The sequence below is a fragment of the Mastomys coucha genome, unplaced genomic scaffold (genome assembly GCF_008632895.1).
Source record: "Mastomys coucha isolate ucsf_1 unplaced genomic scaffold, UCSF_Mcou_1 pScaffold22, whole genome shotgun sequence".
NCBI classification, from domain to species: domain Eukaryota; kingdom Metazoa; phylum Chordata; class Mammalia; order Rodentia; family Muridae; genus Mastomys; species Mastomys coucha.
Window position 1 is genome coordinate 243,556,719 of NW_022196905.1, and position 26,926 is coordinate 243,583,644.

General features: G+C 47.8%; 1 protein-coding gene and 1 long non-coding RNA gene across 16 annotated transcripts; one reads left to right on the forward strand and one right to left on the reverse strand.

The window, feature by feature from the left end:
* Positions 1-649: 649 nt before the first annotated feature.
* Positions 650-25,155, reverse strand: Zdhhc1 (zinc finger DHHC-type containing 1). 15 transcript variants are annotated; one of them, XM_031341179.1, is made up of 16 exons: positions 24,870-25,154; positions 18,903-19,092; positions 17,363-17,479; positions 16,771-16,846; positions 14,372-14,418; positions 13,952-14,060; positions 12,422-12,664; positions 7,223-7,398; positions 5,536-5,637; positions 5,203-5,327; positions 4,961-5,119; positions 4,606-4,718; positions 1,735-1,817; positions 1,455-1,548; positions 1,241-1,319; positions 651-1,131 (listed from the first exon to the last, which is right to left on the reverse strand). In XM_031341179.1, exons 6-16 carry the CDS (start codon positions 14,036-14,038, stop codon positions 827-829), a joined length of 1,566 nt encoding a protein of 521 aa, XP_031197039.1. In that variant the 5' UTR covers positions 14,039-14,060; positions 14,372-14,418; positions 16,771-16,846; positions 17,363-17,479; positions 18,903-19,092; positions 24,870-25,154; the 3' UTR covers positions 651-826. The 15 variants fall into 15 exon arrangements, with proteins under 15 accessions (XP_031197046.1, XP_031197039.1, XP_031197040.1 ...); XM_031341180.1 differs by having other exon boundaries at positions 17,363-17,461; positions 18,903-19,105; XM_031341178.1 differs by having other exon boundaries at positions 18,903-19,105.
* LOC116070054 lies at positions 5,748-8,021 on the forward strand. The gene is made up of 2 exons (XR_004110263.1): positions 5,748-5,796; positions 7,772-8,021. It is a non-coding gene; the product is annotated as an uncharacterized LOC116070054 (long non-coding RNA).
* Positions 25,156-26,926: the final 1,771 nt, after the last annotated feature.

Consider the following 26,926-nt stretch of genomic DNA (forward strand, 5'->3'; position numbering starts at 1 on the left):
AGGAGCTGAGTTGAAGAAAAGAACAGGGTCCCGCTCCTCATTGACAAGGATCTTAAGCTATAAGCTAGCTCAAAGACCACAACTGCAGCTAAACCTGTGGCATTCACCTACTCCTAGGTTCTCAGTAAGCCAGATTCTGAAGCATTAGGGGAAGACTGACACAATCAGTGGATCACACATGCTTAACCCCCCACCCTCAAAATGCCGGGTACTTTGATGGAAGCAATTCCTGAACCTCGAGAATGGCTGCTTCCTCCCATTCTCGTCTCCTCACCTCACAGCTTCTGTTCTGATGCGCCTCCCTAACCTGCTTCCTCTTCAGTCTCCAACTGCAAATACTACTAAACTAAATAACCTTGCTAGGTGTGGTGGCACATGCCTGCAATCTGGGAATTGGGGAGACTGAAGAAGTAGGTTCAAATTTTCGAGGCTAGCCTGGGCTACAAAGGAAATGGAAGGAGGGACAGAAGAGAGTGGTCGTGTTTGAACAAGATCCCATGTTTTTGATTCCCAACACTTAAAAGAAAAATCCTGTCTAGAGACCTTTCCTAACCCACCCCATTCTCCGCCCCATGCTAGCAATAAATGGTGGCTCTGCTTCTGTGAGACCCACAAATTTTTCCATTATGAAAATAAGCATTAAGTACACAAAAACATTAAAAAAAAAGTTTATTGGGGCATCAGGGCTGGTGGAGCGGATATTGCTGAGTCTTGGGTAAGGAAGGCTGATCCTGTCGGCCTTGAGGTCCCTAAAGTGCACTCGTTTCGGCGAACGTGGGGTGTTGCATAGAGTCTGGCTAGACAGTCCTACAAGGCCCTCCTGTCTCTAATCCTCAGCCTTACTGGGCCAAGGCAGGCTGTCTTCACCGCCTCCAGGTGTTCCAGGCTCGCCACTGCTCGGACTCACAAAAACAGCAGGTGAACGTGCCTGTAGAGCCAGCCCAGACTCTCGGCCCCTGGCTCCTGGGATGCCCAGTGCAGCACTGCCCAGGCGCGTCTGGGCCACTGGAATCTCTTCCATGGACTCAGCTGATGCGGAGTAGTAGGCGCCTGCAGAGCCACCAGCACGCACTGGGCTGGCACTGGTGGAATCAGATGAAGAACTGGAGTGGTGGCTAGGAGTCCCAGTCTCTGTGCACAGAGAGGAACTTAGGTTGAGACAAGGGCTGCAGCTAGGGCTTTAAAACCTTTCCCTCCCTCGAACTAATCCAATGGAATCCAAGCAGAGAGCAGTGCTCACCCCGTAGCCTAGGCAGCGGGAGCTCTCGGTCCAAGACCCCAGACCTGGGCAATCTATACACACGCCGCTTCCTCTTTTTCTGTAAGGACAAAGGAAGTGTGGGCTGCTTCCCCAGACCCCACTTTGCCAAAAGCAGCAGAGGTACTCATCAGAGTGGAGGCTTCTTTTCCATCGCCCTCTTCTTGGGCAGAGGTCCAAACCCAGTCCCTCCTACCTGGGGTTGGATCCGTGGAGGCAGAGCCAGTGTGTCTGAGGAGGAGGGCAGTGGTGGTTCCACTTGGCCTTGGGTGGCAAGAAACTGGGAAGGACTGAGGTAAAAGCCAGAGAGCAAACTCTAGATGCTGCCCCGGAGTCCCTCCTGCTAGAAGCTCCCTTCCTAGCAGGACAGAGACACTAATCCATCCAAGACTTTGCTGAGCTGGACTCAGACCCATGTTTTGACCCTGACCTACCCTTTCTCCCACCTCCAATGGGAATAGCCAGGTGGCACTTACTTGGCATTTAATGCTGCTGGCCTAGCCTGGCCAGAGGGCTCTGGACGCACATGGCTGAAGGTCCTCATGTAGAACTCCATCTCCTTGGGAGAGAGAGGTCAGGAAGGCTAGGAGACTATGTGTAGATCCAGAGAATCTTAAGCCCTGAGCACACCTTGTTACTGGCTTCTCTGATAGCTGGGTGGCCCCAAGTCCCAGAGGTCTAGGGGTGTCTTCCTGGTTCTCAGATGATGTGCTGGGAAAGCCCTTCTGCAAGCCTTCACACTCGCATTTCTAAACCTTACCTCATCACAAGGACTCACTTCATCTAGTCAAGCTGCAGCTATTCTTCCAAGGGAAAGCTGCAGGCCCTTAGGTCCAGTGTGCCTAAACTGGGGAGCTTAAGGTTCATAGGGACAAGACACTCAAGAGTTGCCCTCATCTGCCCCTGGCTCCTCTTAGGGCTCCAGCCACTGAACTAATTTGTTCAGTGAAATCACAAAGCTATTTACAGGCCAGTTTGTGCACTCCAGGCTGTGAACATGGGGGGGGGGGTCTCCAGCATACTGTGTGTACCCCTTACTCTCAGTGTACCAGCCTACTGTGTGCACCCCTCAATCTCAGTGTACCAGCATACTGTGTGTACCCCTTACTCTCAGTGTACCAGCCTACTGTGTGCACCCCTCAATCTCAGTGTACCAGCATACTGTGTGCACCCCTCACTTAGTGTACCAGCCTACTGTGTGCACCCTTCACTCTCAGTATACCAGCATACTATGTGCACCCACACTCTCAGTGTACCAGCATACTGTGTGTACCCACACTCTCAGTGTGCCAGCATACTGTGTGCACCCACACTCTCAGTGTACCAGCATACTGTGTGCACCCACACTCTCAGTGTACCAGCATACTATGTGCACCCACACTGGCTTCTGGGAAGGAGAATGTAAGCACAGTCATTGTTGTCCTTATTCCCCAACAAAGAAGGGTACAGGTGACGGAACAGTGCTGCAGCCCTGAACCTTGAAGGTATGATGTCAGCAGAAGGAACCCAAGCAAAAAGGGCTGGGAGTGGCTAGGCTGGCACTGTATGCCAGGTGCCCCAGCTTCGCTAGAGAGAACTGCAGGTGAAGAAATAAAAGACCAGGGAATAGCCACCTCAGGGAAAGGGAGTGGGGCAGAGGGCAAAGGGCGGGGCCAGTGAGCTGGAGAGAGCACCCAGACAGCTGTCGCCTGCTAGGCAGTCGTTTCCATGGTGACAGAGGCGTCCTGACTAAGGCAGAGACGACACCGTAACAGAAAGCCGTCTCTAAAACAAGCCTATGTTTTGGGGGCAACGGCTCTAGAGAGGGGCCCCTCCCAAATTCCTGCTGGGTGGGGGTTGGGAGGCTGCCTGCCGGGTCTCTGAGAGTTTTAGGGACTTAGGACAAAGCCCAGCCAACCACTGGCTAACTGCACAGGTGCAAATACTGAGGTCCCCAGATGAGCCCCAGGCTCAAACTCTGCCCAGGATGATCCTTTGGGGGAGGATGAAGAGCTGCCCAAGCAGAACAGCACAGGGATCGGAAGTTAATGCCAAGTCCTGGGTCCCTACGGCCACTTTCCTCACGTCTTCCTCTCCTTCAGTTGGAACTCAGCAAAAACTGGCTACCTTGGATCCCTTAGACTCCAGGATAGGCTAGAAGCCAAGCCCTAGCCAGCTAAGAGAAAGTGAAGCTATCACAGGGAGTTGCCTGCTTAGACTTCTCCTCTCCTCAGAGCTGAGCCTTGCCCTTCCTCAGAGACCTTCAAACACTGCCACATTCCTGAATGGTGCTTTGGAGGCCCTTGGCCTTAGCTCTCTCTTCTGTAAAGGGGGCAAGCTCCTGGCTCCTCCCAGACAGGCCTGCCCTGTCGTTAGCTGTGGACAAACAAGTAAATCAAATGTCTTTGCTGCTGTCACAGTTGGGCCCAAAGCCTAAGCAGGGCAGAGAGTACAGGAGCCTGGAGCCTGGGCATCCCAGAGCAAGTCGTGCCTACATACTCTACAGATACTCTAGGATGGCTGCCACTATCTGTATAAAGTTTAGTGCCCAGCACCGGGGCATGTATGGGATGGTGAGGTCAGGGGTTTTCTCCTAGTTGGTAGCACTCTTCAGCTTGGCCCACTGGCAGGGTTCAAGCCCTGGAGATGAGAAAAAGAGGCAGGGTCCTTTTCCAAACCGCCCACCAGCCTGTGTTTGTATTCAGTTGCCATGAGGATTTGGGATCCAGAGCTCAGCCTTCCCAGCAAGCCTGCGCGGGCCCCCTGCCTTCACAGTCCCTAGGGGCTCTGAGACTGGACCACCTCCATCCCCAGCTGCTGACCTCAGGAAGCCAGGGGCGTGGGAATGGGGACAGGCTGGTCTGCAGCTGGGCTGTGCAGGCCAAAGCCTAGGTTGCAGGGTCCCTTGCTCTCTAGGCACAGAGACCTTAACTCTCCTCAGACCAGGCTGTCTTTTAACCTTTCTGCACATCAATATGCCCATCTCTAACATGGACTGTTAACAGTTGTCCTTGTTGTAAAACTAAAATAGGGTAAGATGTAAGAAGTCAAAGTTACAGATGGAGAGAGCTGATGGTTACAGTCTAACCCAGCCAGGTGTCAACTGAGCACTGGCTTCCTCTACCTCAGGCCAGTGCCTGCACAGGAAGGTACACGGGACTACAGAAACACACGGGGCTCCTTTTGGCTATGTTAGTGTCTGTGTGCCCAGTTTAGGCTGGGTCCTGCATCTCCAGGACCTCATTGTAGCTGTTGTTCTAGGCTTGCTTCCCGAATATGGTCTCCTCCATGGCTCTAGCTGCACGGCCTCACTCCCCACCACACACACACACACACACACACACGCCCACCTCTCAGGTCCTTTATACCTGAATGGACCGCACCTTGCGGGGGCATGGCTCCAGCTCCCTGTGGGTCTCTTTTGTCTCCTGAGCTGGACGGTGCTGCACGAGGTACTCATAGGTGGTCAGCTTGTGCCACACTGGTGGGTATGAGAAGACACGGGTCAGGAGTGGAGAGGTAAGCCCAGAACCCAAAAGGGAGGGCAGGCAGCACTAGGTTCAAATCCCTATCACACGTGTACTAAACAGTAGGGCAAAACCAGGCCAACAACAAAGAGCCAGCACTGTAAGGTCTCTGACTGCAAGGTTCTACAGCCCAAAAGGTGCCTCCCAGCAGTCGAGACTCCATCCCCTTCAAGGCAGGCTTGGAGGAGGCACTTACTTAAGTAAATGTGGAAGCAGAGCAGGTGGCCAAGCAGGGCTGTAGAGAGCAGGCCCAGAAGGATGAGCAGGGCGGCCAGGGCCAGGATGGCAGGAGCCTGGGTCTCCACAGGGGCAGCAGGCAGGAACACAAACCACACTTCCGTGTGATTCTTCAAGACTGCAGGGCACAGGCAGCTGTACTTAGCCAGGGATCAGGGGTGCACTAACTAAAACAAGTCTGTTTCTAAAACCCACACCGACCTTCAAAGTGCTGGTTGGTACGAAGCCGCATGGGGTTGACAAAGAACTCCACGAAGACATAAGTGGCCACCAGCACCAGGAGCAGAACACCCAATAAAGCAGACGCCACACTGTGTAGAAAGAGCCTGACCCGACCACAGGCAGCTGTCAGCACCAGGAGCTCCGGCTTACTAAGAAGCCAGGCTCCTGACCCCAACACCTCAGAAGTCACAGGCATAGAGCTCGAAGACGCTATCACCTTCTCAGTGTGTGCACATTCCCACCCAAACTGTATACTGTATTACAAGCAGTCCTCAATCAATCAGGAAAGCCCAGGCCCCAGCTGATTCTCACCGATAGTTCCTCTCGCCCACGCAGTTGTTGAGCCACTTGCAATGATGATCAAAGCCGCATACACACTTATTGCAGGCGCTGCAATGTTTGGATCGTGCACTCCTGTGGAAGTTTGGGGGAAGGCACTTCATGGTCAGCCAGCCCATCCTGCCCCAGCTGCCTTGTGTAGCGACCTGAGTCAAGCCTGGTTCCTGATTACCCACAGGCACCTTTGCCCTTCCTACAATGAGAAGCGCACGCGCCCTCTGGCGGAAACAGGAGGTGGGACCCCTGGAGAAGGTGCTCAGATCATGGTAGAGGGAAGAAGGGTGCCTTGTGAGGTCCTACTCTTGAACTACACACCTAGGTAAAGGTCACATGAGAAAGAAAGGAGGCATCCTTTCCAAGCAAGGACATCTGTGCCAGACCACACACAAGATACAGGTGTGGGACCCTAGGCAAAATGCATAGCTGCCCAACTGGTACTTTAATTGCACTTCTAACAGCTCCGTTTTGGGGTCACTTTCCTTGCCATCCTACTGGAATTTTTCTGGCATTCTTCCATAAGACTTGTGTGGGCTAACTATAAAGGAGCCAAAAGGAGAGGTATTTGCTGTCATCCAAGGCCATTAACAAAACACATGGGCAAAGAACAAGTGAGCGAGGGCCACATCAGGATATTAGTGGGGTCGCATCACGGAAGACCCAAATGAGCATGGGAGAGCAGTGCATCTTTCCATCACTCATGGAGAGCACCTGCCAGAGCCATTCAGAACATGTGCTGGCTGATGCTTAGGGAGTGGCAGTAGGCATTCTGGTTCCTGTAGGCAGACCCCTTCTAACAGGTTACTCTGGGCTTTCACATTCCAAGTGTGGAGCTGGCCTTGGGCTGCACTCTATCCCTCAACCCACATATGAGTCTGGGAGAGGACAAAGCTCCAATAATGTAGGGAGGAGTCCCAGAGAGTTACTGTAATTTGCCAAAGAAAAATGGGTGTTCCACATTCTGTCTCCTCTCCTCACTAGCAGGAGGCCTGGAGCCACTGGCCTCTCTGCCTCAGACTCCTCCTGGGTGACTGAGTGGACATGCTGGGGTCCAGACAGCTAGTGTGCCCTTGACTCTGCTGCTCAGTGGCTTTGTGGCTTCAGGACACACCATCCAGCTTTCTGAGCAGTAAGCTCTGGCTCTTTTGTTAAAGAATGTAGCACTTAGCACAGAACACTCAAGCTTTAACTCCCCTCCTCCCCTATCTGGGTACTTTCAAGAGGCTAAAGTTGTCACTGGCAGAGCTAGCCATTTAGAAATGTTTTTAGTGCTGCCAAATGCCTTCTGGTTTTGCTATAGGAAATGCTATGTATGCCTGGTCTTTTTTTCCCCTAATCACTATCCCAGGTCACTCCATCAAACTTTTTGTTGTTTTTGTTTTTTGAATCTGTCTTATTATGTAGCCTTGACTAGCCTTAAACTCATTGAAATCCTGCCTCAGTCTCCCAGTGGCTAGGATTACGGGTAAGCATCACCATGCCCAGTCCACCAAGACTCTTTTTGGTTTTGCCTGCCTCTGCCTTCTGAGTGCTGGAGTTTAAGGCGTGGCCCAGCACACCCACCCTCCACACTCCCCATTAGGGAAAGTATACGTGTTGAGAGGTGTAAGTGTCACAAGGAAGCCTGGTGTGAGCACACGTTCACTCACACTCATGCACTCACACGTCCACGTCGCACAGGTTGCAGTGCAGGTCTTCAATGACATGTGCATGCTGGCTGCGGTTGAAGATAGGGAGAGGCCCAGAGTAGCTCTTGTCCCGCACATTGGCATCTGCTGGATCGATGGAGACAGCAGTCAGGTGCACCACAAGGTGGCCAGCAAAGATGGCCCCCATGCACTAGCCCAGCAGGTTAAAGACTCAGTCCATGCTCTGCAAACCAGGAGTCCCACCCCGTCTCCTGTCCATGCAGATTTCCTTTATATGGAGACTCTGCCTATGCTATGCTCTCCTGCCCCATAGGAGCCTCCTCACCAAGCTTCTTTACCAGACCCCTAGACCCTTGATGAAAAAGTCATATGATAATGGAGTCCAAAGACTTACTACTGCCACCAAGAAATCTAGCCAAATGGCCTTGGCCTTAACATTTCAGGCCAGTACAAGCCAGTTTCTGGTCTCAGATTCCAGAAGGTGAAGGAGACTAAAAGACATCACCTTCTAAAGTCCAAAGACCATAGCTGAAATTCTGAGCTTGTTTTTCTTGCTTTCACAGGAAGCCACTTCCGAGACGGAAGCAGCTACTCCCTTTCAGTCACTAGGGCCAGATGGAGAACCACTTGCAGACAGGGCTCATCGACATGAGCTTCCCCCACCTCAAGTCCAGGTCCTTGGCACCCTAAGCTGAGCATCTGTGATGGCGTTACATGTTCAGGGTTAGCCGGACACTGGAGCTAACTCCTGGAACTGAAATGAAGCTTTCCCAGGACTTAGCTAAGCCAAATACAGGAAATGAGTATATGCTACCTACTGGCTGCAAAATCTATACACAAACTCACAAACAGGTTCTACCCAGGCAAGAATCTACCTTATTTTCTTTCTTCCCTTCACCTACTCAACACATGATCCTTCTTTATCTTCCTGCTAGCCAGACAGATACCATCCCTCTATCACTCAGGATCTAAGCACTATTCATCTTTTATCCATCAGCTGTCCTATATTCTTACCCTCACTCAGTAGACAAATTCCTCTACCTGTCTGAATGAGCCAGGCTCTTCCAGAATGTGCTGTACCAGAGCTCAAAGAGCCAAATGTAAGCTCGACCCTGAGCTCTTTGTCCTCATGGCCAAAACTATGGGTCAGCTCTTCACCTCTTGCCTAGGTTACTAAAGAACAGTCATCTCCAAGGTCTACCTGCATGGGTCCCAGAAGTGAGTTTTCAAAAGCCTATACTTAAGCTCTTCCCTGCATAGAGGCCTACAGTGGCTCTAAGTGGCTCTCTAGCTAAAGTTCATGCCTTAGCCAGAGCCAAAGCTTGCCTTGCTCTGGCTTCTCCCAACTCTAGACACTCAGTGTGGGCAAACACTGAGCTTCCCACCTTCTCCCAGCTTCCATCACTGATTCATTCACTCAACTGTGTGCACAGTTCTTTCCTTCGTGCCAGGCACGAAGGAATATAGAGAGTTGGTTCTGAGCACTCAGAACCTTGCTGCATGATAGAAAGCACAGCTATTAATCAAATAGCAGGTCAGTTAGATGAAAGGATTTGCTTTGTGACGGATTACTTTATCTAGTAAACAGGATCTGGAAGACTTCCCTGAAGAAGTGTCATCTCAGCTGAGATATGGAGAAGAATGTACAACAGGGCCTTGGAAGGCAAGGCCGAGGGAAAAGACTGGGGCTGAGTGCTATGGATATCAGGAACTTGAGAGGTGTCAACAGAGGGGTGGCTGAAATATTGTCCCAGCTATTGACTATCATATAATAATGAGGGTGCATGCTGCCAAATTCTGAGCTTTCAAAGGGAACAACAGTAACAACAAAATTCTAGGCTTCCATGTGAGCTCTCTCAATGTTAAATGTTAAAGAAATAAAAGATCTCAAAACATGTAGAGGACCTGTGCAGTTTAGGTATCAGTCACTGCATAGTTCCCAACCACACTGGCCCATTGAACTGTCACTTCTTGACCTCTGACCCGCTGGGTGGTGAGCCAGGGCTTGCTTCTAAGAAGGCATCACAGTTGTCAAAACACGGAAATACAAGGAAGCTGAAGAGACAGGAGCACTGCACATGGAGAGAGCCATGCAGACCTAGTGAGGATCTTCAGCCTTGTTTCTTAAGATTTTGAGCTGTGTGTGTGTTTTGAAAGAGTGCTCTGGCTGTAGGGATAGAGATGGCCAGGAGAAAGGAAGAGGGGAGGGAGGACGGGAGGGAAAAGAGAGACATCAAGAAAGAGAAAGGGCGTGTGTGTGTGTGTGTGTGTGTGTGTGTGTGCTGTGTCTTGAGACAGAGTTGACAGAGTTGATAGAGTGCTGTGCCTGGGCTGGTGAGATGGCTCAGCAGGTAAGAGCACTGACTGCTCTTCCGAAGGTCCTGAGTTCAGATCCCAGCAACCACATGGTGGCTCATAACCATCTGTAATGAGATCTGATGCCCTCTTCTGGTGTGTCTGAAGACAGCTGCAGTAAATTATGCCAGAGTGAGTGGGGCCAGCAGGGGTTCTGAGTTCAATTCCCAGCAGCCACACACATGATGGCTCATGGCCATTGTACAGCTACAGTGTACTCATACACATAAAATAAATAAAATAAATCTTAAAAGAAAAAAAAAAGTCTCTGGCTACAGTAGGTAGCCAGAAGCAGGGACACACAGACAGGGGAGACTTACTTGGTCAGAGAGGCAGGGAGCAGTGGGAAGGGAAGGTGGAAAATTCAGGAGGAGGTAATTCAACAGTGTCAGCAGAGGAGGAAAGGGGAGTCACACATGAATGCAAAGGTGGCTGGGAGAAGGAGGTTGCAAGCACCAGGAATGCTGCCAGATGTGTGCCAGACTAGACTACTGTCTGAGCCCTTCCCAACATTTACATGGGGTGTGACCAATGTGTCCAACCCACCGATCTCCTCTCCCCCTGGCCCCTAAGCACCCAGAGCTCATCTTTGAATTCCTAAAGCCTAGGGCCATTCTAGGCCCACAGTGGGAAATTGGTACCCACTTCATTCCTAAGGGGTCCTGAGAGCCTGTTTAATGGAAGGACACTTTGATGGAACCATAGAGCCTTGGTCAGGCTGTCAGACTAGGTAGCTCTGGAAGCTCCTATATGGCTCAAAGAAAAAGAGAAAGCAGGAAGTAGATCAAACCCTCAAATTCTGCCATTTCCTCAGCCTGAATAGCCCATCTGGCCTCATTGGGTACAAGTTGTATGATGCTCAGAAAGTCACTATCCTGTCTGAGCATCTTTCTTCATAAGGTCTTGAATGAGAAATGTTCATGTATTTAAACACTTGGTTACCAACTGGTGGCACTGTTGGGGGTTATAGAACCTTTATGAGAAGGACATCATTGTGGGGCAGGATTTGAGGGTTAAGAGCCTTGTTTTGCTTCCTGTGTGCAGCTGAGATGTGCTCAGCCAGCTTTCTGCTCCTGCCTCCTGCTACACCTTTCCCACAAGTATGAACATCACCTAACCTTCTGGAACCATGAGCTAAAATAAACTCTTTCTCCCATCAGTTGCTTTTGGCCATGGTATTTCATCACAGAAGAAAAACATAACTAATATACTGTCTTCCCCACAGGACTAATAGGGACCATCCCTGTCAAGTGTGTGGCAAATGTAAGTGCTTTTGTTTACTGCTACTTGCTCTGACCCTCCTCACTCCAAGCCAGGTGGCTACTACTTTAGGTTTCTGGGTGCCCTGCATGTAGGTTACCTGGGTAACCCAGTCAGTGATGGAATTATTCCAGACCACAGGAGAATGTCTCACCTAACCACACTAAGGCCCATGGTCACCTTAAGAACAGTCATTTCCCATTCATTCACCCAGTTGATTTTCTAGCCTTGGACTCTTGTGAATCAGAAAGGCCCCAATGACACTACTAGTGTCTGAGGGTGACAATCTTCTCTAGAGTTCCTTTATTCAGCTGCTTTTGTCATTTACCAGCCCAGGGCTCTGGGTTAAGAATGCACACTTGCGGCTGGGGGGTGGTGGCGCATGCCTTTAATCCCAGCAGAGGAGGGATTGGGAGGCAGAGGCAGGCAGATTTCTGAGTTCAAGGCCAGCCTGGTCTACAGAGTGAGTTCCAGGACAGCCAGGACTACACAAAGAAACCCTGTCTCGAAAAAACAAAAAAAAAAAGACCAAAAAACAAAAACAAACACAACCCAAAACAACAACAACAAAAACCCCGCACACTTACATTAATAGCTAAAGCCCTTTATGGTCATACATTAACTAATACGCCCTTATTCTCAACCCAGCCCTTGGAAGCAAATGGAATCATTCCTGTGTGACAGAGGAGGCTGAACCAGAGGGCTGGAGAAGCTGCTCTGACCAGCATAGCCCCGAGGAGGGTGAGCTAAGAACAGGCCCTGCTGACACATGCTCTTCAGCTTCTCTCTCTCTTCTCTCTCTCTCTCTCTCTCTCTCTCTCTCTCTTTCTCTCTCTCTCTCTCTCTCTCTCTCAGAAATCCTCTTCAGGAGGCTGATGCCAGCAGAGAGGAACAGGAACTCTCTAGACAGGGGCACACAGAGGCTACTGCACCCAACACCACCTACACCCAGCCTTGTAGGTCTTTGGGGTTGTAGCCAGGACCAGAACAGTCTATACTATAAGACTCAAGCAAGTTAGTGTTTGTCCCTGTTCCCAGGAGCTTGAAAGACATATCTGTGCTACTTTTTGGCACAAGCACCCTCATCCTAAAATCAATAAGCGTGTAAATATTCCCAGGCATAGCAAAACAATGTGGTTATAAATAAAACCACATTTTAAGTGTACCAAGAAACTTTTTATATGGGAAAGCTATACCATGACAAATTCTTTCACAAGTGGAATCATTGCTCCCAAACTTGCTGTCCCAAATGAGGACTGAACCCGGGACCTTACACATGCCAGCAAGCACTCTACCAGCTGAGCTACATCCCCAGCCCCTAACATGCCCTTTCTTTAGCTCAGGTATAATGAGTCTGCAGAAGCCTTAGGAATCTTTGTGAGACCCTCTCTGGTGTTTTAAGTGCTCTGAAAAACTCTGGGGCTGTCCACTCACTTTTATCAGAGGAAAGGTCAACTGAAGCCTGGCAGAGAATCAACTGATGTCAACCCTGCTCTACCCCACATGTTCCCTAAGATCCTGCGCCCAGCTTCAGGCTTCTGCCTTCTTCCAACCATCCATCACCCCAATGTTTCCGGTCCCATGTATTCCAAGGATACAGCATAGCCAGCAGGCACCCAGTGGTGAGGCAGGAGGGGAACAAGCACCCCAAAGCCAATCACCGCGAAGAAGAGGTAGAGCAGCCAGGCCACAATCTGGAGCGGGTGTGGGGGCCAGCTCCATCCATTTCGACGAGAGCGCTGGCCCTGCAGTTCTGGGGAAGGCCCACTGTCCTGTGGGGGCGCTGTCCACACACTCTTCTCAGGGGCTGTCTTGTTGGAGGGTTTGTTGCAGATGTTCATCTCCAAAGGGAGAAGAGTAGAGAGCATTAGGCCTAAAAAGGTCCAATGGGAGCAGAGGGCCCTGGCTATAGCCAAGGTTTAGCAGGATGGTAGGGACCAGCAGGGGCTATACACTCTGCAGGGAAACCTAGGGCCCTAGCCTAATAGAAATATGCAGTTGGAGGCAGGGTGGTAATAAAATACTGTCCCAAAACTCAAGAGCAGACTCTGACCCCAGCCTGGCCAGGACATGGGAGGAGGGTCCAGAGTTATTCAGGACACCGTGTGGCTGCCCGTTATTCAAAGTGTCCTATCTCCACAGCCATAAGAGTGAAACTCAATAAGACATGTTCTCATCTGGTAACAATATCAGGCTGGGGCCAGAGCGATGAGAACACATGCTGATTCTGTTAGGATTAGTCACCTCCGTCCTGAGATCCAAATCAAGTGTCAGAGAGGGGGGCCCCTTATCCTTTGCTGAAGGAAACAGGCAGTGAGGGTGTTTAGAAAGATCTGGCCTCACTGTTCGCTGCTTGGCAGACACATAATCCCGTTAGGCCCAGAGACCAACAACTTCTCCCCTGTGGTTCAGAGGGGTTCTCTATGGTTTCCCAGCTGGGGATGAGCCCACACACAAGAGAAGGAAAGATTCTTCTTTGATTCCTTCCAGCAGAAGAAATGAGCGTGTTTTTCCCAGTCACTTGGGGCCTGATTTACCTAGAGGGTGAAGGTCTAATGTCCTTTCACTCACTAAGAGCTACAGAAAGGCTAAGCCTTGGCCAGAGCCAGACCACCAGAGGGCAGCAACCCCCTACCCTGCCCTGCCGAGCTGACGTCCAGTTGCTGACCAAAACTCCCACAGAGCAGGGGACTGACTAGCTTGTTCTTACAGGAGAAAGACTGTCTACCAGTGTCTTCTGGACTGACAAACCAGGCAGACAGTGTTATGCTTGGGGAAACAGGACAGTTCTGCACTCTTAGTGGGAAGGCCAGGAGCTTGCAAAAAAAAACAAAAAACAAAAAAACCAAACAAACAACAACAACAACAAAAACAAAAAACAAACAAACACACACACAAAACAAAAACAAAAAACCACCCAGGCAGCTAGACAGTCTTTCAAGATCCCTTACCTACAATCAGCAAACTCTAATATGATTTGAATCTGAAATGTCCCTCACAGGCTCAGGTTATGGGTGTTTGATTCCAAGCTAGAGAGGCTGTTTGGGGGAGCTTCCGGAAACTCTGGGAGATAGGACTATCAGAGGAGATGGGTCTGGAGATGGCTTACACGGGTTACTCCTGCCTACCTCCTGGTCCGCTATGATGTAAACAGCTTCCACCACCATGAAATGGGCTGTTCTGCCATGATGAACCCCTGAAACAATGAGGGTCATCTTTGCGTCCTTCTGTCAGCTACTGTCATTGCAGTCACATAGAAGTAGACAATAAAGCAAGCACCTCAGCACCTCTGCTTGCAGTAACTGACCTCCCAGAGCACAAGCTGCAGCCGGGGCAGCCTGGCCACTACAAGCATCCCCGAGAGAGGAAGATCTCCCCGGGGTCCCAAACAGAGTCAAGGCCCCTTATGTTCAGTCTTGATTGGGAGTGTGACTGCCATTCCTGTGTCCACCATGTTGCTATACTAGCTTCCCTCAAAGACAGTGGACATGTTGTAATTCATTCACCTCTGTCCCCATGTCTCCTCCCCTAAGAATTAGGAGCTATACCTTGTATATAGTAGATGCTCAGTGAATATTCGCTGCCTTGAAAACATCTGAAATAAAGCCAAATATGAATAAGATAACCAATATATAATTCCGGCCATTCAAGGTGACTAAGGTAATACCATCTTGCTCTGACTCCATTTTGCAGCTGCTCAGCCAGTTTTCAGCCCTCTATCTGTCCAACAGTTATATCTGCCTTGGCAACGCTCTTAGGGTTTCCATGACCCTGACCATAGTCCAAAATAATTAGTGTTTATACAAACATAAACTAAAATAACTGAAAATATAAATGAAACTGTCATGTTGTGTCTGAAATAACTACTACGTTCTATCTAAAAAAATGTTTCAAGGTTACTGTGACCTCATTTAATATTGATGTAATTGTGGTTTTTATGGGTTTTCCCTTTAAAAACACTATACCCTAAGCTTCAGTGCTAAGACTTTGAGGTATGAACCTTGTCTCTGTCAGTAATCAAAGTTAAAGAACTCTTATACTCTCAATTCGCTTAATCAACATGACTGTCTGTACCTTTCTCAAACGGAACTATTACAAGCCAGCTTGCCTGTCTGCTCTGCCTTCAATCCTCCTATCTCTCCCCTTCCATGTGGCCATAACATTTACTCAGTGACATACCTTTTAACCCTACATCCTCTGCCAACTGACTGTCACCCTGACTACCGGACATTCACTCAAAGCCACACTTCCCTCTGCCCTCCTAAGGCTGAGAGACTCCTGTAGGCCAAGCATGGCAGTGTGTGAAGTCATCTCTGAATGGTCTCATCTCAAAGCTAAATAGAGTGGCCTTTGTTTTCTTCTGAGACTTAGGTCAAGTCCTCTGATCCCTTAGCCCATCTTCAAAAAGAAGTACACAGGATCAGAGATTCCCTGGCTTTGAAGGAAACGGGTCTAGTGTCTTAGGGTTTCCATTGCTGTAAAGAGACACCGTGACCAAGCCAAGTTTATAAAGGACAAAATTTAATTGGGGCTGGCTCACAGTTTCAGAGGTTCAGTCCATTATCATCATGGCAGGAAGCATGGCAGCATCCAGGCAGATATGGTGCTGGAGGAGGACCTGAGAGCTCTACATCATCATTCAAAGATAGTCAGAAGACTGTCTTGCAGGCAGCTAGGCGGAGGGTCTCACAGCCCACCCCCACGGTGACACACTTCCTCCAACAAGGGCACACCTACTCCAAGAAGGCCACACCTCCAAACAGTGCCGCTCCCTGGGCCAAGCTTATACCAACCAGCACACCTCGGTTTGCCTTTCGGCTTTGCACTTATTAGCAAGAGGACTAGAATTCCTCCTCTGAAAAGACGGGGTGTGGATGCCTCCTAGGATGCGTACATCAGTGATACTGCTGGCAAATCTTACAAGTAAATGCTCACTTCATAGTAAGTGTAATTACTTTAAATAGCTCTCTGGATTGTCTCCTATTTCTAGGCTGCAGGACAATTAAATGTACTCCTGTGTCTGATGATCTATAAGGTCTAGAAGGACCTATAAGGTCCAGGTCCAAAAGGGTAGGACTGATTGAGGTTGCTGTTACTTTTCCACAGGAATAGGAAGACAGATGTATTAAAACATAGGCTTGGAGGCTGGAGATATAGCTCGGTGGTAAAGGATTTCTCTAGCATATATGATGCCCTAGATTAGACATACACAATGCATGTGCGCATGTGCACATACTTACATATAGGACAACTCAGAAAAGTACAATGAATGTAATCTACCATATGATTAAAATGATAATGAAAACCATTTAGTTGCCCTCAGAAAGAAATTTATATTTTTAATTCTAAATACTATTACTCAGAATTTAGCAGGTTTATTGATACTTGCTATAAAGCTAAACTGCCAAAACTTGTTGACTGGAATATTTTGACTAGCATTAATACTTTATATCTTTATATATTCAAAATCCATTCTCATGCTAGGTTTAGTAGACACACCTTTAATCCCAGCACTCAGGAGGCAGAGGCAGATGGATCTCTGTGAGTTCAAGGCACTGGTGTACATGGTAAGTACTGGGGTAGCTAGGGATCTATGGTGAGACCAGGTCTCAAAAAGAAGAATTCACACAAACAATGGGAAAATGGCCAATATCTGATTTCCTGTCCCTATTTTTTTCAGTCACAGTTATACATGTATTTTATTTGTTCTGAGACAAATGCTCTCTATGTAGACGATCCTGAAATTTTCTGGGTAGATTAGGCTGGCTTTGAACAGGCAGAGATTCACCTGCCTCTGCATCCTAAGTGCTGGAATTTAAGGTGTGTGCCACTATGCCTCACCAAAAGCATACCTTTTGATCCTGTGGGAGAAAAAAAAAATCTAACATCCAGAACTATCAATTATAGGAAAAGAGGAAAAACTGTTTTGAGGCAAGCTCTTACTCACTATGTAGCCATAGCTGGTCTTGATCTGCCTGTTCCTCCTCAGGGCCAAGATGACAGATGTGTGCCTCCACACCCAGCTAAAAAGCAAAAACTGAGAATGAAGTACTTGCCATTGTAATAACTTCTGCAGTGTTTGTGTGTATTCATAAGTGCACTCATGTTCATGTATGTTCGTGTGTGTATGTGTGTGTGTGCACGCGTGTGTGTGTGTTTGTGTGCGTGTGTTTGTGTGTGTGTGTGTGTGTGTGTGTGTGTGTGTGTGTGTGGACTACTTAGAGGAGTGTATTCTCTTCTTCCACCATGTGGGTCTGGGAATTGAACTCAGGTTGTCAGGCTTGGCAGCAAGTGCCTTTACCCACTGAGCAATGCTGGCCCATGTTTTAAAGTGTTTAGCAGTTTCTCATAACAGATGCTGGAAGGGGAGTTTTTTTTTTTAAAAAAAAAATCTGTGACTAGTTCAGTGATAGCATCTAACTTCACTAACTGCCACAGTAAGAGATGTACAACAGTGAGGGCTTTTTTATCCCACCACCCCCAGTAGAGAGTGCACTCTTCCAAGTGGCTTTGTAACCAAAGTTTCCTGGGTGCTTTACCTCCAAGGGCTTTTGATTTGCAAGCAGTCTGCTTTCCTCAAGCCACAGCATACAGACCATAGCTACTTCTCCTTCCATTGGACTCTGGAGAGCCAGGCACTGGAGAGTAGTTACAGCCTGATTGTGAACACAGTTCTGAGATCGGTCACTTTTTTTTTTTTTTAATATCTGGACCACAATTTCCCCTCCTCTCCTCCCAATATCCCACCTCACCTTCCCTCTGACCACCCCCCCCCATCCTCTCCTCCTCTGTTTCTCTTCAGAAAAGTTCAGGCCTCCCAGGGATGTCAACCAAACGTGGCCTATCAAGTTGCAGTAGGACTAGGCACCTCCTCTCATATAAAACTGTGTGAGGCAACCCAGTAGGAAGAAAAAGGACCCAAAAAACCAGCAAGAGTCGGAGACAGCTCCTGCTCCCACTGTTAGGAGTCTCAAATTAAGACTAAGCTACAACTGTAACATAAGTGCAGGGTCCTAGGTCAGTCACATGCATGCTCCCTGGCTGTCAGTCAGTTCAGTTGCTGTGAGCCCCTATGAACCCAGGTTAATTGATTCTGTAGATTTTCTTGTGGTATCCTTGACCCCTCTGAGTCCTGAAGTTGCTTTCTTAAGTGAAAGGCCCCAAGGAAAAACATACACTGAAATTCAAAAACATAAAATAAGACCAAGTCTCACTCTACAGCTATGACCAACCTATAACTCATTATGTAGCCCAGGTTAACTCAAACCCTTAGTAAACCTCCTGCTCCATCCCCTTGAGATCTGAGATTGCAAGTATGAGCCAACATGTCCAGTTTAAGTATTCAGACATATGGGTTCTCTATCTCCACTTTTCCTTTTAATTTTCTCCACTTTTCCTTTTAATTTAGCTGAAGACATTGGATAATTTGACTAAGAGATTTTCCACGTATCTCAACTTGATTTATAGGCCAGGATAGCCTTTAGATTGTAAAGAATATGCCACCACTCTGTCTTGTTACCTAGTCTATGGCCACTAACAAAAATAGGGCATTATCAGCCACATGTCTGTTTCTTTCTTTGGAAACTGCCTTAAGGTACAGGGCTGATCAGCCATCAAAAAATGGCAAGTCAAGTTTTGGGTCCAAATTTAGACCACAGGTGACAAAGAAAATAAAAACAGACAAGTTTTCTTTGGAACATTCTGGAATGAGCAAATCTTCATCTTGGTTTGTGGAGATAAGCAAAGGTCATGGGGTCAAGCCCTATCAATTCAGCTGAACTTGTAGTTCTCTGAGGCAGATCTCTGTGGACTACAATGGGCTCAGAAACACCACCATCAGGACAATATTCTGCAGTCCTGAATCCAGGGCCTTGCATACATTACATAAGCACCTGGGCTATATCCCACCTAAGCAAGTAAGCACTTTGAAGGGAATGTATGAATTTAAACCCAAAGCCTGGTGTTGGCTTTGTCAACCCCACAAATGAAAAGCCCTGTACAAACAGAGGCATATGGCTGACAGGTACTGCAGGTCTCCCTAGTGTTAAATTCCCTGAGTCCTGAAGCAGGAGTACTCACCATCCTAAGATGGAGACTTGGTGCTAATATTCATAGGGGCAGCTTTGACTCTAAATGAGGATACTGTTGGTTCAGAGAGGTGGCACTTGGTTATGAGTTCAGATGCAGGGATGAATGCCTTCAAAGCAGCAGCAACACTCAGGAACAGATACAAAGGACAAGCCAGGAGGATGCTTCCTGCCCCCAAATCCTAAGAGAGCAAACTGTGAATTTGATAATATTTTCTATCATTGAATTGGAGTCTACAAATTTTTTGGCCCAAAAGATTTTCGTTACAAGGGCTGGGAGGTTGGACGAAATCCAAAATGGGATGCACAGATGAGATCAAGTCTTGTCATCAGGCTTGGGGACTTTTCTCTGGCTGTCCTTCCCTCTCAACAGCACCCTGGGAGTCCAAACTGAAAGATATGTGGCTCTACTTCCCCAAAACATGGCCAGATGGTCCACTCAGCCCTTGGCAGGCAAGGCTTACTGGGGCCCAGGCCTGTGTGTACTAGGATATAAATATAGATGAGGCTAGGTACCTGCCCTCTCCAGCTTTCCTTTCTGAGGCCCAGACACACAGAGCAACAGTGGGACAGTAAGTACAAGAGTGTTTGCATAGTGCTTTGCAAGGGCTAGCCATTCAGATGGAATATGCAAGGGGGCAATGAACCCCGAGTGGCCACAGGATCACTTAGGCCCAGGTGGGACACTCTGGGCATTGCTGAAAATGCCATAGGGAGTCAAAGGAATTTTAAAGCACAGCAAGACACACAGCTTTGGTTTCTAGTCTCAGTAGAGAAGAGGGTACAAACAAAACCAGAAAAGACATGGGATAAGGTAACACTGCAGGAGACTGTCCCAGTAGGGGGGGCAGTGTGGCTCAGCAGCCCTGTATTTTGCATTAAGGTCAGGTTCACAGCTTCTCCTTGCCCATATAGCACCCCCTGCTGCATGTCTGGCAGGCTGAAGAGTACCTAGACCTTTTCCTTTAAAAAGACAAAACATAAAGATGTCAAGGATGGAAGGGAGAAAAGAGCAAGGAGACACACAGACTGTTAAGAGGCACAAGCATCTGCCACCTAAGTCAAAGACTTGCTTGACATCTGTGGAAGACTGAAGAGCATATGTAGGCCCTTCCCTTGTCCCTACAAGATGAAAACCACTGCCAGGATGACAAGAATATTTTCTATTTAACATTCACTTGCTAAAAACTTTAAATAACATTTTCAAAATAAAATTAAGCTTCCTTAATTGATATAAAGTTATATTTGTTTTGTTTTGTTGTTGTTGTTGTTGTTGTTTTTTAGTTTTTTCGAGGCAGGGTTTCTCTGTGTAGTCCTGGCTGTCCTGGAACTCACTCTGTAGACCAGGCTGGCCTCGAACTCAGAAATCCACCTGCCTCTGCCTCCCAAGTGCTGGGATTAAAGGAGTGTGCCACCACTGTCTGGCGATATAAAGCTATATTAAGCTTAAATTAAATGAAGAACATCTTGGCCAAAAGTAGTCCAGTGACTTTAATCCCAGAACTCTGGAAGGAGAAGGAGGTGAATCTCTGAGTTTGAGGCCAACCTTGTTCTAAATATCAAATTATAGCCCAGCCAATGTTAGATTGTGAGACCCTGTCTTAAAATAGCAAGAAAAAGAAAGAAAGGAAGGAAGGAAGGGAAGAAGGGAAGAAGGGGGGAAGGAAGGAAGGAAATCTTAATATTTTGGGTTCTCATAATGAATGGTATAACAGCTGCATGCCTGATATATTTCCTGCCCATCATTATTCCAACAAAGAAAAACTTTAGGCAGCCAGGGGGCTGAGGCAGGAAGATCATTTGGCCTATGAGTTCAAAGACAACTTGGGTAACACAGCAAGATGCCAAGATCCTAGATCAAATAATATTTGATAGTAGAAATAAATTCAGACTGTTGTTCTGAAATTTGTGCATGAGCCAGCTAAAGCACCTAGACTGAAGTGCTAAGCCCAGGCCCTAGAGGGCCTGTGGCAGCCCTGGATTCCTGAAAGGTGCCTAAGGACTTCAGAATCAACTCAACTAATAAAGAGGGATAGCAAAGAAGAAGTCAAGAAACTGGGAGGGTAAGTTGCTTGGGTCAGATAAAGTGACGTGAAGCTGGACAGCTTGGTGCAGTCTTTACTGCCAAGCACTCCAGAGGCAGAGGAAGGCAGATCTCTGTGAGTTCAAGGCCAGCATGTTCTACATGCTGTGAGTTCAAGGACAGCCAGGGCTATATAGGAGACCCTGTCTCAAAACAACACTGGGGTCTTGTGGGGGCATGGAAACAAGAATCGGGGCTGCCTGGAGACAGAGCCTTCTTCTGGCTCTTGCACTGCTGTTCACAGTTCAAGGAAGCTGGGGGCAAATTTCACAAATCCCACTTCTTTGGGCGTCTTCTTTCAGGTAACCAGAAGGCAACTGGCAATGTCTACCAAACCTGCGGACACATTTAACCCGTGGCCCAGACATGCCACTGCTGTATCTATCTTACATTCTTCTAACACATAAAACTTCATTGTATTGTTCCTTGTAACAACAAAGAACAAAAACAAATATAAACACGCTATGGTACACATATACAAGGGGATGCTAGCAGCACCAAAAGCAAACCATGACATTATTTTTAAGATAGAGTTACATGAACGAGCAAGACACACAACTGTAGACTGAGCTATCAGATAAATAAAAAGCAAGGCAAGGGGCTAGAGAGAGAAGTCTCAGCAGCAGGTCATTTACTGTTCTTAAAGAGGACCAAGTTTCCAACCTTAGCATGGTGGCTCAAAACCATCTTTAACTCCAGTTCCAGGAAATCTGACACTCTCTTCTGATCTCCATGGATACCAGGCATGCATATGGTACACAGACACAGACATGCATGCAGGTAAAACACACTCAAACATGAAATAAAAATAAATATTTTTTAAAAAGTAGTCAAAAGGCTGGAGAGATGACTCAGTGGTTAAGAGCACTGACTGCTCTTCCAGAGGTCCTGAGTTCAATTCCCAGCAATCACACGGTGGCTCATCACCATCTATAGCGGAATCCAATGCCCTCTTCTTGTGTGTCTAAAGACAGCTACAGTCTTCAGAAAAAAACCTAAAAAATAAACAAATAAAAAATAAAAAGAGCAGCTGTTGCTTAACCAGAGGCCTAGAGTTCATTCCCAGCACCCATACCAGGAGGCTCACAACCACTTATAACTCCAGCTCCAAGAGATCCAATATATGTGACAGGTAAACACATACACAAATGCACATATTAATGTGTTTGTGTATTTTGGTTTTTTGTTTTTTTTTTTAAAGACTATCACCATTTGGGAGGCTAGGGCTGCAAGTCCCAGGCCCAGCCTGGGGTTATATAGCAAGACTGTGTCAAAACAAACAAGCAACCAGAGGGACAGACAGACAGATATCTCTTTCTATAGGCCCAGAGTACTCTGGGAAGGAAATGGCAGAACCCAAACACGGGCAATTACTATGAAGATCTAGTACTATTTGTTTCTACTGTGTGTTTGTCAGTATTATTCAATTTTTAAAAACCTTACTATTTTAAAAAAAATAAAGTAGCTGGGCATGGTGGTGCAGACCTTTAATCCCAGTACCCAGAGGTGGGCAGAGCTCTGTGAGTTCCAGGACAAAGTTACAAGGTGAGCAAGGTGAGAATCTATCTCAAAAAAAAAAAAAAAAAAAGGATAGCTCTGTGGAAAGGAAGGCCTGGATTAAATCCCCAGCAAGGAGACCAACATAGGCGCACGCGCGCACGTGCACACACACACCAGATAAACAGTTGAAAGGATGTCACCTCCAGCCCTCCTTGCTCCACTGTGCTGCCATGTGAACCAAGTGAACTTGTGTGAGCTAGAGGTTTATACCAGCCCAGAAAAACCAGGAATTCCTGCCTAACAACCATTTGACAAGAGTGCTTGTAGAAGGGCTTTCTCACCCTTGAAGGCAGTTCTGAGCCATTCAGTGCTGGGAGGAAGAGCCATAGAACCTCCTGGCACTCTTAGGGGTCTAGTCAAAGTTGGAAACAGACACTGGGCATGCAACAGAGCTGCTGGGCGAGACATTTGTCCGCCCCTTGACCGAGAGCCGGTTAGTACCCTTTGACCCCAGAACAAGGCAGAGATGCACTCCATAGGAAAGGTGCGCTCCTGAGCTGCTCTCCTTCCTAAGATTCCCCGAGTATCTCTGAATCATGTTTTCAGCCTTTCCCCAGGATCTGCTTCTAAAATAATTCTCACTGATGTCTACTGTGCCACAGTTTAGACCACATAAAGAGGAGCTGGAGAGAAAATGGTTTGCAGAGCACATTGGTTTAAGTGCAATGAATCATTTATTAAAGACTTCTAGGGGCAAGTACAGTGTTTATTAAAACTCCCCACAGGTGCCAGAAAAATCTGTTCTTAAACAGTCTGAGAAATGGCTGTGGTTCAACTGAGGGATACATATCACATCACTTCCAGAAAATAAGCTAGAACTTAAAGCTGTTCTCAAAGGCCTCTCTAGTCTTTGGTCTCAAATAATGTGGCTGGGCCTTTGCAATCTCTCTCATAAACAATACACTGAAGTCAGTTGCTATGGCAAGAGAAACTTGAAATGCTTCCTGAGTTGACGTGCTGTGCAAACATTTCTGTATCATTCTCCTCTGAGCAGCCACCACAAATTCTGGGATACAAGTTCAGCAAGAGAAACCCAGAGCACTGGGGGGACCAGAAACCAAATCAAGGGAAGGAGGCAAGGGTTGTTGACTTTTAACCAGGAAATCAACTGGTGATTGTAGGAGCCAGCCTTGGGGAACACCCACCAAGAAAGTCATTAAGAACAAAGGGTGACAGAACAAAGTAAGAAAAACAATAGGGGGAGAAAATGGGGCTAATTAAACACCACAGCTGCTTTTATTGCATTTCCTGGTGATTATCTGTATACAGCTGGTCTCCCACAACAAAACATCAGTTCCACAAAAGTAGTGACCACCCTCATCTAACCTAGTTCTCTCCCTGGGTAAAGAAAGTGAAGCCACCCACCCACTTCTTACCATCTCTGCTGCCCTAAGATCATAGTGCCCTTATGCTGTTTTCATAATAACCGCTATCGCTGCCACTTAGAAGGCACTTATTCTAGGCCAGGCGCTGCTTGAAGCGCTTACACGGAATTCACTTAATTCAACACTCTGAGGTAGTCCTGTTATTTCAAACTGTTCCCACAGATCTCTCTAGTCCTTGGTCTCAGATGTGGGCTCCCCCACCCCCGCCACTTTGTCTCAAGACATGTGACACGAGAACATGACAACGACATTCCGTGTGCACAGATGAGGGCAGGGAGACTTGTGGGTTCCAGGAGGCTCAGCTACACTAACTTAACTACGGTAATCTTCAAATGACTTCTGCTCAGCAGCCAGAGATTATAAAGCCCTTCTGAAATTTTGAAATTTCATCGAACTCTTCAAGTAATTCCCTCCACGTTCTGTGATAGAAATTGAAACCCCTCACCACGAACTTTAGGAACTGTCCCCTCGCATACATACTAGTACTCTGCTGCCTGGACTTTGGTGTTCGCTTTTCTCTCTTTCAGAAACACCCTCCCCCTATTCACAATCCTGGCTCCTTTCCAACCACCGTGTTTCAGCTTAAGAATCACCTTCAGGGCCCACCAGAGCACTTAATGAGACCAGAAATTACTCTAGTCACGTGTCTGGCGCCTGTTTTCCCCAACCCATCCTTAATTCTCCGTGGGTTCGGAAGACTGAAGACGTCTGCTCTGAGGCCGGACGCCCGGTACACAGCCTGGCAATCGGTGGGCGCTCAGTGCGGATCTATGGCCCTGATTAATTATAAAAGGAAGTTCCGCAGTCCGCCGGGTCGGTGAAACCCAGCAGCAGGCCGAGACGGGCCCAGAGTCCCGCCAGGCGCCGGCTCAGCGCGAGCCGATGGCTCGGGCCAGGCTCGGAGGTGAGAAACGCCGCAGCCGCTCCTCACCTGCGCGTGGTGGCGGCCGCGCCAGATGCGGCCTGCCAAGGTCAGCCAGCGGCTCGGCCCCGCCCTGCCCGTCCACCCTCCCCAGGGCGGCCGCACTTCAGACCGTCCGGGCAGAGTCAGTCCCCCGGACACGAAGGAGACGCGTCCCGGAGCGCGGCTCCATCCCGGACGGAGGTTGGGCCTCAGAGTCCTTCCGCCTTATTTCGGACCCGTTGGCTGTGCAGCCAAGCCAAGGCAGGCTGGGCCTTGCCCGGCGCGGGGCCCGTTCCCCTGGCAACAGAGCGAGCTACGGCGCCCCACAGCGGCCAAACCGCGCTGCGTCACTTCGTAGGGGCATCGTGGCTCTGGGCGGAGTTTGCCAAGTGCCCCCCTGACTCTACAGCATGCCCATTCTTCATTTCCCCCCATAACCTTCCACAAAGAAAATCCACTCCCTTCCACCTCCCATCCACAATTTGTCTTCCAAGAGTCCTATTCTCCTCAAAACGCGTCCTCTATCTTGTTTCTCCTCTAAATCACTCAGGAAGACCCCACCCAATCTCTGCTCATTTTCTTTTGTTTATTTTAAAGTGTGTGTGCGTGTGTGTGTGTGTGTGTGTGTGTGTGTGTGTGTGTGTATGTGCGCGCGCGTGCGCGCGCGTGCATGTGTGTATTTGAAACAGGGTCTCATGCTGGCCTCAAATTTGCGATTCTCCCACCTTTGCTCCTGAATTTGCCGGAATTATAGTAAAGATATGACTGCTGCACTCTCAAAGTATGTGTTAAGTGCCAGGCACATCATGAGGAGTTCTCAGGGATTTCTGCCCTTGAAGGAAATAACAGATTGAAGGAGAGACAAATGCTTTATACTACTGAAAATGTGAGCAACAACTGTAAGGCGTGAAGTATAAGAATTTAGTATTGATAACACAAAATGTCTAGTTTTTTTTGTTCGTATTTTTTATTTTTGGGTTTGTTTTTGTTTTGTTTTTGTTTGTTTGTTAGTTTGCTTTTGTTTTTGTTGTTTTTGTTGTGGATGTAGGGGTTGAGACAGAGTAGCCTAGCTGGCCCAGAACTCACTATGTAAACCAGGCGGGCCTCAAACTCACAGATCTGCCTGCCTCAGGCTCCAGAGTGTTAGAATTGAAGCATGTACCACCACACCAAGAATTTGGGTTTTTTTTTTTTAAAGGTTTATTTGAAGGGAGCTGAAGAGATGGCTCATAGGGTAAGAGCAATGGCTGCTCCTCCAGAGGTCCTGAGTTCAATTCCCAGCAACTGCAGCAACTGCATGGGGGCTCATAACCATCTCATATATATGTGTGTGTGTGTGTGTGTGTGTGTGTGTGTGTGTGTGTGTGTGTACTCTCACACATATACACATAGCACTCATATATATCAAATAAATAAATAAATCTTTAGAAAAAGATTTGTTTGTGGGTCAGAGGGACTTGGAGAGATGGTTCAGTGGTTAAGAGCACTAAGTACTCTTCCAAAGGACCTAGGTTCAAATCTCAGCACATATATAACAGCTCACAACTGTCTGTAACTCCAGGATCTGACACTCTCACAAAGACATACATGTAGGTAAAATACCAATGTACATTTTTTAAAAATTAAAAATTATTTTAGGGCCAGGAATGATGGCTCATGACTTTGATCCCAGCACTCAAGAGGCAGAAGCAAGAGGATCTCTGTGAGTTTAAGGCCAGCCAAATCTGTGTAGTGAGTTTCAAGCCACTCAGGGCTATGTAGTTAGATTCTGTCTCAAAAAATGACAATTATTATTATTTTTTATATGTGTTTGTGTCTGTGCTCCAGGAGGCCAAAGATGTCAGATCCCTTTGGAGCTGGAGTTACAGATGGTTGTGAGCCCCCATACATGGGTGTTGGGAGCCAAACTCAGCTGCTGACCACTGGGCCATTGCTCCAGCCCCAAAATAAATTCTTTATTGCCCTTAAATCAAGCATAATTCCTTTTAGAAGCTCCCAGACTCTCTCTTCCCAGATTATTCCAAAGGACTTGGAAACAGACACACACACACACACATACACACACACACACACTACTCTCCTGT

Excerpts from the sequence above, each read along its gene's own strand:
- Zdhhc1 (XM_031341177.1), bottom strand. The coding sequence starts at position 14,038 with ATGACCCTCATTGTTTCAGGGGTTCATCATGGCAGAACAGCCCATTTC. Across the intron at positions 12,665-13,951 it reads ACATCATAGCGGACCAGGAG|ATGAACATCTGCAACAAACC; the intron begins GTAGGCAGGAGT and ends CTCCCTTTGGAG. Across the intron at positions 4,719-4,960 it reads CTGCTTCCACATTTACTTAA|TGTGGCACAAGCTGACCACC; the intron begins GTAAGTGCCTCC and ends CATACCCACCAG.